At 38.7% G+C, this 12,993-nt stretch overlaps 1 protein-coding gene across 9 annotated transcripts in view; it reads left to right on the forward strand.

Moving 5' to 3' along the window:
* The window catches only part of LOC140902160 (uncharacterized), a 74,878-nt gene that overhangs the window by 30,765 nt on the left and 31,120 nt on the right, over positions 1-12,993 (forward strand). For all 9 annotated transcript variants that reach the window (XM_073321922.2, XM_073321969.2, XM_073321950.2 and 6 more), the window contains exons 9-16: positions 238-279; positions 998-1,025; positions 3,115-3,189; positions 4,333-4,457; positions 6,740-6,926; positions 8,711-9,187; positions 10,839-10,888; positions 12,239-12,360. In XM_073321922.2, coding sequence (XP_073178023.2) covers positions 238-279; positions 998-1,025; positions 3,115-3,189; positions 4,333-4,457; positions 6,740-6,926; positions 8,711-9,187; positions 10,839-10,888; positions 12,239-12,360 — 1,106 coding nt within the window. The remainder of the gene's footprint in view (positions 1-237; positions 280-997; positions 1,026-3,114; positions 3,190-4,332; positions 4,458-6,739; positions 6,927-8,710; positions 9,188-10,838; positions 10,889-12,238; positions 12,361-12,993) is intronic.

Below are 12,993 nucleotides of genomic sequence, written 5' to 3' on the forward strand. Positions count from 1 at the left end.
TTTCAGTTTTGGAAACTATAGTTCTGGAGTATTCTTTGTGGGGGGGTTGTCCTAAGCCTGGCTTACATCCAGATACCTGGTCTGCCTCCAGTTAACAGGAGAAATGAGAATATGCATATTGTAAAGACTACCAGACCTGGAGAATTCTGGAAAGAATATTCACAAATAAGACCACATTTTTCTATCAGCCAGAGATATATTTGTATTTTTAAAAAGGTTTTTTTTTTTCATTTTCAGGACTCCACAGGCTCTTTAAAGAGCAACTTTGAATATTATCAGGTATGTATCCTTATTGAGGAGTATAGAGCAAGGAAAATGTTGCAAAAAAGTATTCACAAACATTCATTTAATAAAATCAAGTTGACTTTGATGTTGCTCAAGACCACTTCAATTTTCTTTTTTTAAATGTTTACCTAAGCCAATTTTGGTTTGTAAGAAAGTTCACCAAACAAGAAACTGTGGACCATACTTAAGTAAATATGTATTCACACTAGTGTTCACAACAGAGGTGTTTGGTGGCTTTCTTGAAAGCTTATTTGGGTTTGGGAGTCATCCTGTCAGGGATAGAGTGGGAAAAAAAGCACCAACAAGAAGAAATGTCAGGAGTAGCACCAGAGGAGGAAAACAATGTCACTTAAAGAATTAAGATTTATTAAACATGTTTGATAGAGGTAAAAGGATCAGAGTTTGGGGGAGGAAAGAGAAATGGGAGAGACAGAGGTAGTGACGAATTAGACAAATTTTGATATAAAGGTAGCTTTTTGACCTGGAGTTTGCCTTGCCCCAATAGACTGAGAGTTTTAGGAATGAAATAATGACACAGATGGGATGTAGGTTTGGGTAAAGGTACCTGGAATTGTCTGATCTCCCAAGAAATTCCCTGGACAGATCTAGTGAATAGCTAGGATGAATAAAGGCAGCTGTGCTCAGAAAAAGAGCTATGCAAAAAAATTATTTGGGACTGTGCTTTGCATAAATTCCTTCTGTTTTTCAACAGTGGAAACCTCAATATGCGGAATGTTCTGGTAAGATAACTACATACAGTTGAACATTGTGTCTTAAGGTTGCTAAATTTGGTATTTTATTATTACTCAATTTATTTAAAAACACTTCTTGCATGTCATAACATATTGGAATAGGCCCTTCTATATAACAAACACAGTTTTCAGTTGTGAGTCCTTAACTTAGACCTCTTATCTCTATTTTGATTCAGGGCCATACAATTCAAATATCTGCATCCTACCACTCTACTTGCTGGTTTAATACTTCTGACTGAACAACAGGCTGACATGTACAAGAATCCTGCTCTCTGCACCATAAGTGGCCCCGTTTTCTGCATGTGTTAATGGGCCTTAGATTAGCTGTAGGAATGTGCAAAATGAATAATAAATTTACAAAACTGCAGGTGTCTTTCAATCACCAGTCTTTGGCATCCCTTTTGGTCTTTAGTCTTTCTTTGTGACTCAAATGAATATGAAATGAAAATTTCATTTTGGACATAGGCTTCTAATTCCCATGCCTTTGATGTGTGTTTAGGTGGTTTCCTCTGGCGCTAAATAAGCTGATCAGAATCCTGCATTTTGTTTTTCTTTTATCTGAGAACAGTTTGGATTCCTTAGGCTTGATTCTTCAGCCTACTACATCCATTTTATGCTGGTATATAAATCCACTGATGTCAGTGGAGTAACACTAGGGTAATGGAATGAATCAGGCCCCTTATTATAAAATAAGAGCCAATACTAAAATTGTCTTACATAAAACTTTGTTTATTAGAGTTAGAATACCAATAAAATATAAATGAGGATAGTGTATGCCTATTCTAAGAATACACAGTCTTCCTTAGGTATGATACTTGTTATAGTGTAGTCCCTTTGATTTAAGCAAGAGCAACCATACATCCTGAAATATGCTTAAAATTATAAAAAATGCCTAAGTCCCATTTTCAAAAGTGACATAAATATTTAGAGTCTAAGTCCTGTTGCCTTTTATGAGGGTGGAAACCAGACTTGAGAAGAACCAAGAATGGAATTGGAAGAAAGAAGCTCCAGACAGCAGTTGTGGACAGCATGGTCAGTGTATCTGGAGATGAAGGGAAGAAGAGATGTTGGGTAATAGTATGAGCAGGAGAAAGGTCAAGTATTTTAAGATGGAGAAGATGATAAAAGTATGTTTATATAGGGAGGGAAAGGAAACTGATGAGAGTGAGATGCTGAAAAGAGTGAGAGAAGGGGTGACAGCATGAGAGCTGGGCAAGAGAGGTTAGAATAATAAAGGTATGGGGTCCTTTGGGCAGGAAGAGAAGTTGGCAAAGGAAGACAGGCCGTGTTTCACAGTCTGTGACAGGAGGAGAATGTACTGGGGATAAGGGGGGAAAGGAAGAGAGACTGGCCATTTTGATGAGTAAGGGAGTTGATCCATAGGTGCAAATCAAACAAAGAAGTGAGGGCAAGGAGGCAGGAGGCTGGAAGGTGAGATGGGACATGAGTATGGAAATTAAAGTAACCAAAGATGAGGGTAGGGGATTCCAGTGTGAGGAGGAATGAAAGCCAGGAGTTGAAGTCAGAGGGGAAGGTGGATGAAGGGGAGTTAACTGGTCAATAGACAGCAGCAGTATGGAGAGGGAAAAGTAAAAAGAGTTGGCTGGGTTGTTGTTCAAAAGAAGAAAATGACTGACAAGGGGGAGGATAGAGGAGCTAGAATTGACAAGATTGGGATAGGAGAAGTTCAAGGCTCCCACTATGATCCTTTGAGGATGACTTGGTCTGTCTAAGGTCTTTTCTGTGCAGTGATGATGATGATCTCACTCCCCTGCATCTTGTACTATGGTTCACATTTTTGTCTTGATTTTTTCATGATAAGCTTTGACAAATCTGAATTTTGCCTGGATACAAGGACCTTTTGGATCCAAATATCAACCGGATTTTAATGTCTTGTTTGTCAAATATAGTAGTAAACTGATCCTGAGATACCCCACCTGCTCCCTTTTGTAGTGAGCAGGGATCTGGTGCCATTCATGGTAATAGATGGGATCCCATCCATTACTAAACCTCATCAGAGTAAATCTGATACATCATTCCTGATTTAAACTTTTTTTCTTTTTCTTTTATCTTCCAGCTTCCCCCTTCAGTAAGCAAACAGAGAATTCAGAAAAAAGAGATGGAGAGGAAACAGAAAGAAAGAATGATAAAGGCAAAAACTATATATTCATCAAACTTGCTCATGTATTCTTATTTCTTGGTTTACATAATTCTTTTTTCTTTAAGATGTTTGAATACATTTAATTGTTCTGAAAGTCATGAGCCATGGTGCGTGCAGGCAATTTGCATACTTCTAACATCCATCTCCGGCAACATACCTCAGTATTAATTTGAAATTTCCATGCTATTCCACTTCTGGGCCTCTCTTCCTATAATAATAGAAATAAAGTTATTGTCCTGATAGTATGGGTTGTTATTTGTACAGCACTACTGCTGTGCCACTGGTGCTTTACAGACATGTACGGACGTAAAGTCCCTGGGATCTTACAACCTAAAATACACAGGTAACATAATGGATAGTGATAACAGATCATTGTGGGGAGGGGGATAAACACAACAGTAATGGATGGGAAGGGAATATATCTTTTGGGAGAGTGTTGTTTTTAAGTAAAGCTGATTGTATAAATTGTCTTATTTTATATTATTTGTATTAATTATGAGTTATTTATTTAAATAATGTTCAGGTAACAGAGAAGGACATATAGCATCAAAGAGAAGATAAATGGCAGTATGCTAGCTGAAATAAATGAGTTTTGGAGAGGAACGTGAAGTTGAGTGAGTGAGAAAAGGCTGTCCCAGGTATAGGATATCTTGTTTAGGCCTGATACAAAATCGGTTGAAGTCAATGGAAGTCACTCCTTGTGGCAGCCAAAGGAAGGGGCAGGCATAGGAATTACTCTCCCTTCAACAGATACAGGCGGAGTAGCCAGAGAAGGGAGCAAGACTAGGGTATCATTGCACATTGGCAATACCCAGCTGGTGGAATGGCCAGTGTAATTTACAGCAGGGACTGAAGAGGCACAGATTGGTCTCGGGATTAGGAAAGTTCAAGAATAAGGATCCTCACAGAAGGTCAGGTAGACCAAATTTTAATGTGGTTTTAGGATATAGTTCTTTATTTTAATACACATAGAAATGAAAGGTACAGCAGTGTTCATTTTAACCGGAGACTGCATAATTTGGGAATTATTCTCTGTAGCTCAGTCCCATTGGCTATTTTACATTTACTCCATTTGCTGCTTTTGCTCCATGCTTGTTTTGATGAGCTAGCTTCTAATTCCACTTTTTTCTTCAGGTCCTCCTCCTCGTCTACCAAATAAAGAAGACCTGTGCATCTTCTTAGCACTCCATATGGAAAATTCACCAAACTGTCAAGAGCCAAGTTGTAAATATGTGCGTAACAAACAAAAAGAAACAAAAGTGAGTTGAGTGAATTCAGGATATATTATGCAGAATAAGAGGGGCCATGATATTAATTAGGATTTTGACTGTTACATATTGCTGATTATGATTTTGACTAGTTAGGATTTTAACCTAAATATGCAAAATGTCCAAGACGTTCTGATAAATCAAAAACTCCTTTTATTTTTCCAAACTGCATAAATACTCGGTCCCTACGCCAGCCAACAGTGGTGGAATAGCCTTTACCAAATAATGTTGTGATACTTTTAAAGATTTCATATGGGTGAAGTGGTTTCCAAATCTTAGTGTTTTCACATGGTCATGTAATGTTTAGTCTTACATGATCTCATCATAGTCCAGATTTGGTATATCATAAAACAAGCACACAGCACAGCTGATAGTGTCTGTTTTAAAGTGGTTCAGGACCAGATGAGCAGAGATTTTGCAGGTTGGAGTTGAAGCGCACTGTCACTTGTGCTTGCAGAGAAAGTGTCTGCCTCAAGCCAACTCTAATAGTTCCTCATTTTCACAAGCACAGAATTCAGCCCCCCCGAAATCAGGAATTCTTTATGTGATGTTGTCTAGGATGTTCTGATATTGTTTAACATAGCGCTGCAGAACTAGGAGTAGTAAGCAGGATAGTTTGGTTATATTAGTACTAAATTATTGCAATTCCCATCTATCCTTTTGGATATTGATGGATCTGTGTGTCTATCTGGAGAAGAATTTCCAGACAGAAGGACTATTTTCCTTCCTTCTCACTAATTCTCCTTATTAAAAATGTCCAGGATAAGCTCTTTGGACTAGGGATTGGCATGTGTTATATGTTCGCACAGTGCCTGGTGCAATGGAGCTCAACTTTGTTGAGGTCTTTGGGTACTACAGCAATATAAATGTTAAATAATACCAATGATATATATGCTAACATTTGGCTCATGGAAGACTTAAGTTTGTAGCGTAGTCAGCCTTAGTTTTCAAGGACAGAAATATAAAAGCAAGACTTTCATACTGAAGAAAGCGTTAAAATAAGTAATACTAAAATATATAATTCTTACCTATATTTTTAATCTCATAACTTTTTCTACAATTGTTATTAAATATTAGATACACTTACCTCTGTTTAAAATATTGTTTCTTAGCCAATATTTTCCTGTTTGGTCCTGCAGTGAAATTATTGTGCTTGTTTCATCCCTGCAGTTGCAGAGGATGTAAATTGCATCTCAAGGGGCAGTTGCTCTGGGGGAGGGTTCACCATATTGGAAGGTAGTCAGTCATACAACTTTTACATTCCTGCATGTGATTCACCCTGGGGAGCAAGCATAATTCTAGCTAGGACTTCCTAGGAGCCTCGCTGAGGGTGTGTCTTCACAGCACATTTAGCTTGAGTTATAACTTGAGTGATACCCCTAACTTGACTCCCATTCACACACCAGGCTCTTGCTTGAGTTAAGTGGTGCTTTAAGATCAAACTAGCTGGTGTATCTAGCTAATGGTGGGTTGAAGCTCAAGTGATGCTGGAGTGAGGCTCAAACTAGTAATGCAGTGGGGGTGCAACCCCTTGAGTTATAATAACGCATCAGTAGCTAATCCAATTATCTGCACTGCTAATCAGATCACTTGGTGTAATTCTAGTGTTGTTTTGAAGTGTGGTCGCTTGCACTTAAACTAGGCAAACTCGAGTGCAGTAATTTGAGTATACTAGAACTAACTGTTTCAGTGAAGACAAGCCCTAACAGAGATTTCCCCGGAGATGCACTGAATCAGCAGATCTCCTGAGTGCATTAGACCCACCGCCTTCCCAGTCAATCCCCAAAACGTTTTCTGTGTTCTGCTTAGCTGGCTGCACATGCCCTCACTCAGAAGGAAGTGTTGCAAGCAGTCTGCTTTGGTGAAATGGATATTTCCATCCCCTGTTTTAATTGGCAGGTTTAAACATAAGACGGCTGTACTGGGTCAGACCAAAGGTCCATCTAGCCCAGTTCCTGTCTTCCGACAGTAGCCAATGCCAGGTACCCCAGAGGAAATGAACAGAACAGGTTATCATCAAGTGATCCATTCCCTGTTGCCCATTCCCAGCTTCTGGCAAACAGAAGCTAGGGACACCATTCCTGCCCATCCTGGCTAATAGTCATTGATGGACCTATCCTCCATGAATTTATCTAGTTCTTTTTTGAACCCTGTTATAGTCTTGGCCTTCACAACATCCTCTGGCAAAGAGTTCCGCAGGTTGACCGTGTGTTGTGTGAAGAAATATTTCCTTTTGTTTGTTTTAAAGATATTGTAAAAGCATTTTTTTGTAGTTTTTCAAAACTGGAATTGTCATCTGTGAAGCTAACAAACCGAAAAGGATTATCACAATGGACTGCTCCACTGAAGATCTTCATGCAGTGCCAAAAGCATTGTTAAGATTTCCAAATGCACTGAGGGGCTGTGAAGTTTACCTGTCTCGAATGCCTTGCATCAGTTGTGCAAAACTTTTGATTCAAGGTGAGTATCAGAGATACAATACTTGTAACTAACTGGCATCATACCTGTGAAAGAGTCACAGGTTGATAAAATAGTGATGTCCAGGGTTACTTCCTTTCCCTCTCTACTCTTTTCCCATTCCCTCCTGCCTTCTGCTGTATAACTCATCCCATTATTGAGTGGTGGTTTAGCTAGAGAGGTAAGTCATCCTAAGTCATCCTGTCCTCCGCAATAAACTTTCATACCACAATCCTCTTATTGAAAATGAGTGAGTAAATGAGTCAAATTAAAACAGAAATTGCAACCTTAACTCTGACCAGAGGTGGCCTGCTGGAGGCTCAGGTTAGGAAAGTGTTGTCTTTCTTTTCTTTTTTTTTTTAACATTTCCAGTCAGGTTAAAAATAGAGATTGTATGGGAATAAATGTTGTAGACATTGTGGTGACAGAAGGATTTTATGCATATATGGTGGACATGTCCAGTCATTAGAGAGTATTAGGATGCAATTTGTAACCTGATAATAGTTGGATATTATTACCAAATGATCCTTTGGCAAACCTTCTGGGGCTTCCTAGAAGAAATGGTCACACTCAAAGAAATGAAAATTCATCTCTCACGTGGTCGCAGCTGCTAGACTACTGATAACCTCTGACTGGAAAAAGAAAAATAATACAAAGCTAGAGGAATAATTCTAAAAAGTTAAGGGAGGGTGTTGCTATGGAAAAATTAATGTACCAATTATGCCCAGCAAAAAAGGCAGAAGACAAATAGTTAGATATTTGGTTACCATTTATTCAATACTCAAAGTACATTTGCCTGCAAAAAAAAACCAAACAAACAAACAAAAATTGATCAACAACAAAACCCAAAACCATATAGAATCAGTTTAATATTTTTGAATATTAGCATTTGATAGTTACACGTGGTTTGATAAATATGAGTAGTCTGTAGTTTCACTCAGTTTAATCACATTATCTGAATCAATGCTTCCTGGATGGTGTAAAGAGATTCACTCTGTAATATGGTAACACCTTGCTAAATAGAAAGGAATCATTTATATCCTTAGTCCAGGCACAGTTAAGTGATCACATTATAAACAAATAGAAACATCAAGATCTACTTGACTAAGCTGAATTTTAAATGAGTTATGTTTCTAAGATTTATAGTGGTGAAATTTAATTTTAAAATGTACCTTTATGTGAGCATTAAAATGGATTATTTATATGTGTGGGCAGTTCCGTCTTTAGGGTTGTATTGAGATTTCCATTTACAGTGGCAACAAAGCTCTTAAAATAAATATGACAAAATAAGTACCTGGCTTCATATTATATATGTAATTCAAAAGATGTAAATTTTTAAAATTTCTATTAATAATTCGTTTTGCTCCAAGGGTGAAATTTCTGTTTTATTGTTGATTGAGCTATGTTATCAATTTATTGAATGTGTTCAGTGAAGAGGATGTATTATGTCTGAGATTAATAGGTAGATGTAGATTGTTAATGACATAGCTGTTAATGTCTCATTTTTCATGTTTGTGTAGCTGGTGCATAGAGGGTGATTATTATTATTATTTATTTGTAGTGTGGTAGCACCTAGGAACACTATTCATGGATCAGGACCCCATTGTGTGTATTAACCGTAACTGCCTCACACTGCTGTTCTCATGAATAATAAATAATAATACATGAAAAACTATAACAAATATAATTACTTCCAGTACTGCTTTAATTTTACTAATTAAGAAGGTGTGTCCACTTTATTATATTTCTTTTTAAATATTATCTTACATATATTTCTCTTCATACAGCTCAAGTTTCTCAAGTGTATTACTGGCCTAATCTTGAAATACAAACAACAGAAGTAAATCTGAAAAACATTGAAATGGAAGCTGAACATGTTGATAACATCTTTAGGGAAAGCTATATCACTGCAGCAGTCTACATACCAATATTAGATGTTGAAACGGTGAAGCAAAGGATTTTTCCACGAACAGGATCACCACCAGATACTAAGAACACCACTCCAATTTCCTCTGTATATGATCATAAACGATCACCTAAACTTTTAGAAATACTTAACCTGGCGCATATTACAAAAGATAAATTATTCCAGGAATCATACAGAGATGATATTGTTAAAGCAATCCAATCTTTTCAGACACTGGCAGGTGGCATTGATACCGAAATAAAGGAAAATAATTTTCAAGAGGATAAACATGCCATTCAAAGAGAACCCAAGTATATTCATGCATTGCAGCTCTGTAACTTACTAGCAGCCAGAAATGGTAAGTGAATGATTAGTATTAAGGTAAAGTCAGTAAGTAATATGGTATAGGAAAGATATGGGTTCAGGATTTAGAGTCCTGGGTAGAAGAGAATTATATGTATTTAATACGTGATATAGGAAGCAGCTATGAATCTGTAACACTGAGTTCTGTGACCTTATTCACGGTAATGACTTTCAAGGAAGTTGTGCATACGTTTAGCTAACTTGCTACATTAGAGGTGAAATATCACAGTGGTATCGCCTATGTTAGAAAATTAGCCTGTGGTATGCAGACCAGATTAAATTAATTATACCTCAATATTACAGAACCAATACAGGTCATCTGAAAAAGATACTTTCAAGGCTGGTAGTAGAGATCGGCAAAAATATCCATAACAAAGGACCAGACTGCACCTTTAACCCTAGACCAGCTTGCATTTGGTGAAGAGCCACACTGCACTACCAAGAATTCCATGCAGAATTATGCCCCAAAGAAGCACAATGCTTCCTAGAGGTCCATGGTGAGCAAGGGAATAACATCCATTTCACTAACCTCTAGGAGGATGGCTCACATTTTATCTCTGACTAGCCAGCAGGGACATGACCCTACCTTCACCCCCACCCCTTTGCGGTTTCTAGCACCTCAGGGGGTGCTGTTAGACAGTCATCCTTGTGCTCTGAAAGCAGACACTACAGTTATGGCTGGTCCCTTGCCCGCTCTTTTGCTCCCACTCTTGTGCGCTCACACAAGATGTCGGACATATTGGTCCAAAATATATTTTTTAATCAGATTTGCCTGGTTTTTAGTTCATTAAACATTTGCGAATTTGGAGCAATTTTATAACAGTTTAAAAGCAATTCTGGGACAGTATTCCATATTACTTTTCTTGCATTTCAAGCTGGGTTGTGATTGGTCATACTCATAGACTTTAAGGCCAGTAGGGACAGTCATGATCACCTAGTCTGACCTCCTGCACATTGCAGACCACAGAACCTCACCCATCCCTCCAGTAATAGACTCCTAACCTCTGGCTGAGTTACCAAAATCCTCAAATAATGATTTAAATACTTCAAGTTATACTAGTTTAAACCAGCAAACCATGCCCCATGCTGCAGAGAAAGGCGAAAAACCCCAGGGTCATATTGTATTGGTTTTGGTTCACTGAGTGGATGAGTTCACCTTGTGTAGTCAGAAGGCTTAGCAGAAACCATTATGACTCGCTTTCTCAGGTGGAGGTAGTATTTTTTATGCTTTTTCTGAGATACCAGGAGATATAATAACTGTTGGAATGAGCAGCAAGGAGTGCTACAGGAATTTAACAGAACATTAGCACTTCGACTCAAGAAGACACCACCAGGTGGGGGTAGAGGTGGGTTGCATAGGGACATAGGGCTGTGTGGGCTGAGGTCTTCCGTTCAGGTAAGTCAACTGTGGAATGTGCTGATTCACCACATGCCTGGGTAGTCTTCACTGCTGGTGCTGTTATGGAGCCCTCACTGCAACTTAACACTTTCTTTCCTTGGTTAAATCCCCTTTGGAGGGCAGTAGTAGTAATAGCAACCCCTTCTGGCTCAGGGAAGTGTACTTTGCATATCTTTGCACCAACAGGGTGAATCAAGTCTTGAGACTTTGTTGGTAGCTTCACTGTTTGATTTTTTTTTCATGCCAGACAGTCCTAATACTGGAGTGGGGACGCTGATCTACAGAAAAGAAGAGATTGTAAGTACAATATATGCAGCCCAAGAACTATTAATAGTAGTCTGGATATCATTTGAAAATGGCGAGGAAAACCCCTCAGTCTCACAGTCAAGTGTTCATTTTTGATACAAACATTAATCTATTATAGTTGATTGTCACATTAAACTTTTGCTTGTAGGATTTTTGTGCAATATATTGTGATTCATAGAAATATTTAAAAGAGCTCACGTCTGCCATAGATATGCACTGCATTTCTGTGGGTTTTCTCAGTATTATTTACATAAGTGAGCAAGTTAATTCAACTGACATAAATAATGATTCTTAAAAACTCTTCTACACTACCCCTCCTCATGCAAGTCAAAATCTGAAAGGATTTTAAAGACAGTGAAACTTGCACAAGGAGAAAATTACATCATATTTCCACAAGACTATTTTTAACAGAGTATAAAAAATAATCAAACGTTCAAATAGAATATAACAAGGCTAATAAAATGTGCAGCTGCAATCTTTCGTAGGCCTTAGAACTTATTGCCTTAGTATGTCCATAGCCCTACTCATATTTCACACAATTGCACATGCCGAGACGTAACATGGTGTAGTTGACTGAGGATGGGGCTAGGACTAAGGAATGCACTTTTGAGGTCCATTACTGAGTCAGTGGAGTCACAACACTGTGAGATCAGAATCAGGCCCTCTGTGTCTGTTTCTCCCTGTGAAGAATGCAGATAAAAGTACTTCCTGGCCTACTTCCCAGGAATGTTGGGATGATTAATTATTTAATATCTACACAGTGCTTGGAATGTGCAAAGCCCCCTCTATTTGATACCTATTATTACTAATCAGCTGACTTCCCTGCATTCCAGTCCTACTACACTCATGCAATCTCTACAGTATAAATACTTGCAAAATGAACAACTAATTCCACCTCAGCTGGGCAAACACTTCAGTCTTGCTCAAATTTTTAAATTATTTCACTGCATGCACCACAACCTTTTTTGCATTTGTCTTCATGACTAATCAGGTTTCACTGAAATATCTGTTCATGGAAAGCAAATTTCAAATTTGCATGAACAAGATTTCATGGAAATTGAAAGAAAAATTGTCCTAAAAACAGGATTTGCTGTTAGGGACTATAACCCTAACTGGGACTTCAGATATATTTAATATTTATGATTCAAAATCCAAACATTTTTGGAGATGGAAATCTACATGCTCAAAGAATAATAATGAACTGATCAAAGTGCACAACAGTACAGCAACTCCCATGGAAGTCAATGACAATCTTTGGGAGTTGAATTGGGCCTAAATGTATCAGGATCCTGGGAAAGTATTCTTTTTTGTTTTGTTTACTTTTGCCTGGTGTTATTATAGGTTGCTGTTGGCTACAATGGATTTCCAAAAGGGACAGTGAATAGTCTGTTTTCACAGAAGGATGATGGTAGTTGTGACCAGCATGCAATCATCTGTGCAGAAGCTAATGCAATTATTCTGAGGTAGGAAGTGTGAGGAATAGTGGCATGAAAGGGGAGGGAGGTGGTGGCAGAGGGTGTGGATTTGGGAGGTAGAGAGGGTGGAGGAAGGGGCAGAATGGGGGCAAATGTCACCAGAGGTGAGGAGGAGGATGCAGATGTAAAACCTAAATTTGTGCGGGTGGGAGGAGGAAGGAGATAGAGGTGGGGAGGGAAGAGGAGTAGGTAGACCTGATGGGAACTGTAGAGATGTGCGAGTAACAAGGAAGAGGAAATGGAGACCATGGGGAAAGGGGGAGGGAGGATGATGATGGATACTATGATGTAGAAGAGGGGTGTGGTGAGAGCCATGGGTGAATGGCGGATGGACAAGATTACAAAAAGGTACACTAGAGTATGTTACCTCACCCTACTAGAGAGGAGGAGAAAGGCAGCTGGGCTAGGACACTGGGAGGATCTGGGTGGTGGTGGGCAGGGGTGTGTGTGTGAGGACAGGAATAGTATCTCTACAGTGCTGGGACCACACAGCTGAAAGGAGGACCATACAGACTTCTCCTTGGATAGAGTGTATGCACCCTCATTCCATCACTTCCCATGGCAGTGAGTCCACAGTATATCCTGAGTCTTAGCCATGGGGCTGAGGTTCTTTACTAGTCT

This window comes from Lepidochelys kempii, chromosome 1 (genome assembly GCF_965140285.1).
Source record: "Lepidochelys kempii isolate rLepKem1 chromosome 1, rLepKem1.hap1, whole genome shotgun sequence".
In the NCBI taxonomy this organism is placed as follows: domain Eukaryota; kingdom Metazoa; phylum Chordata; order Testudines; family Cheloniidae; genus Lepidochelys; species Lepidochelys kempii.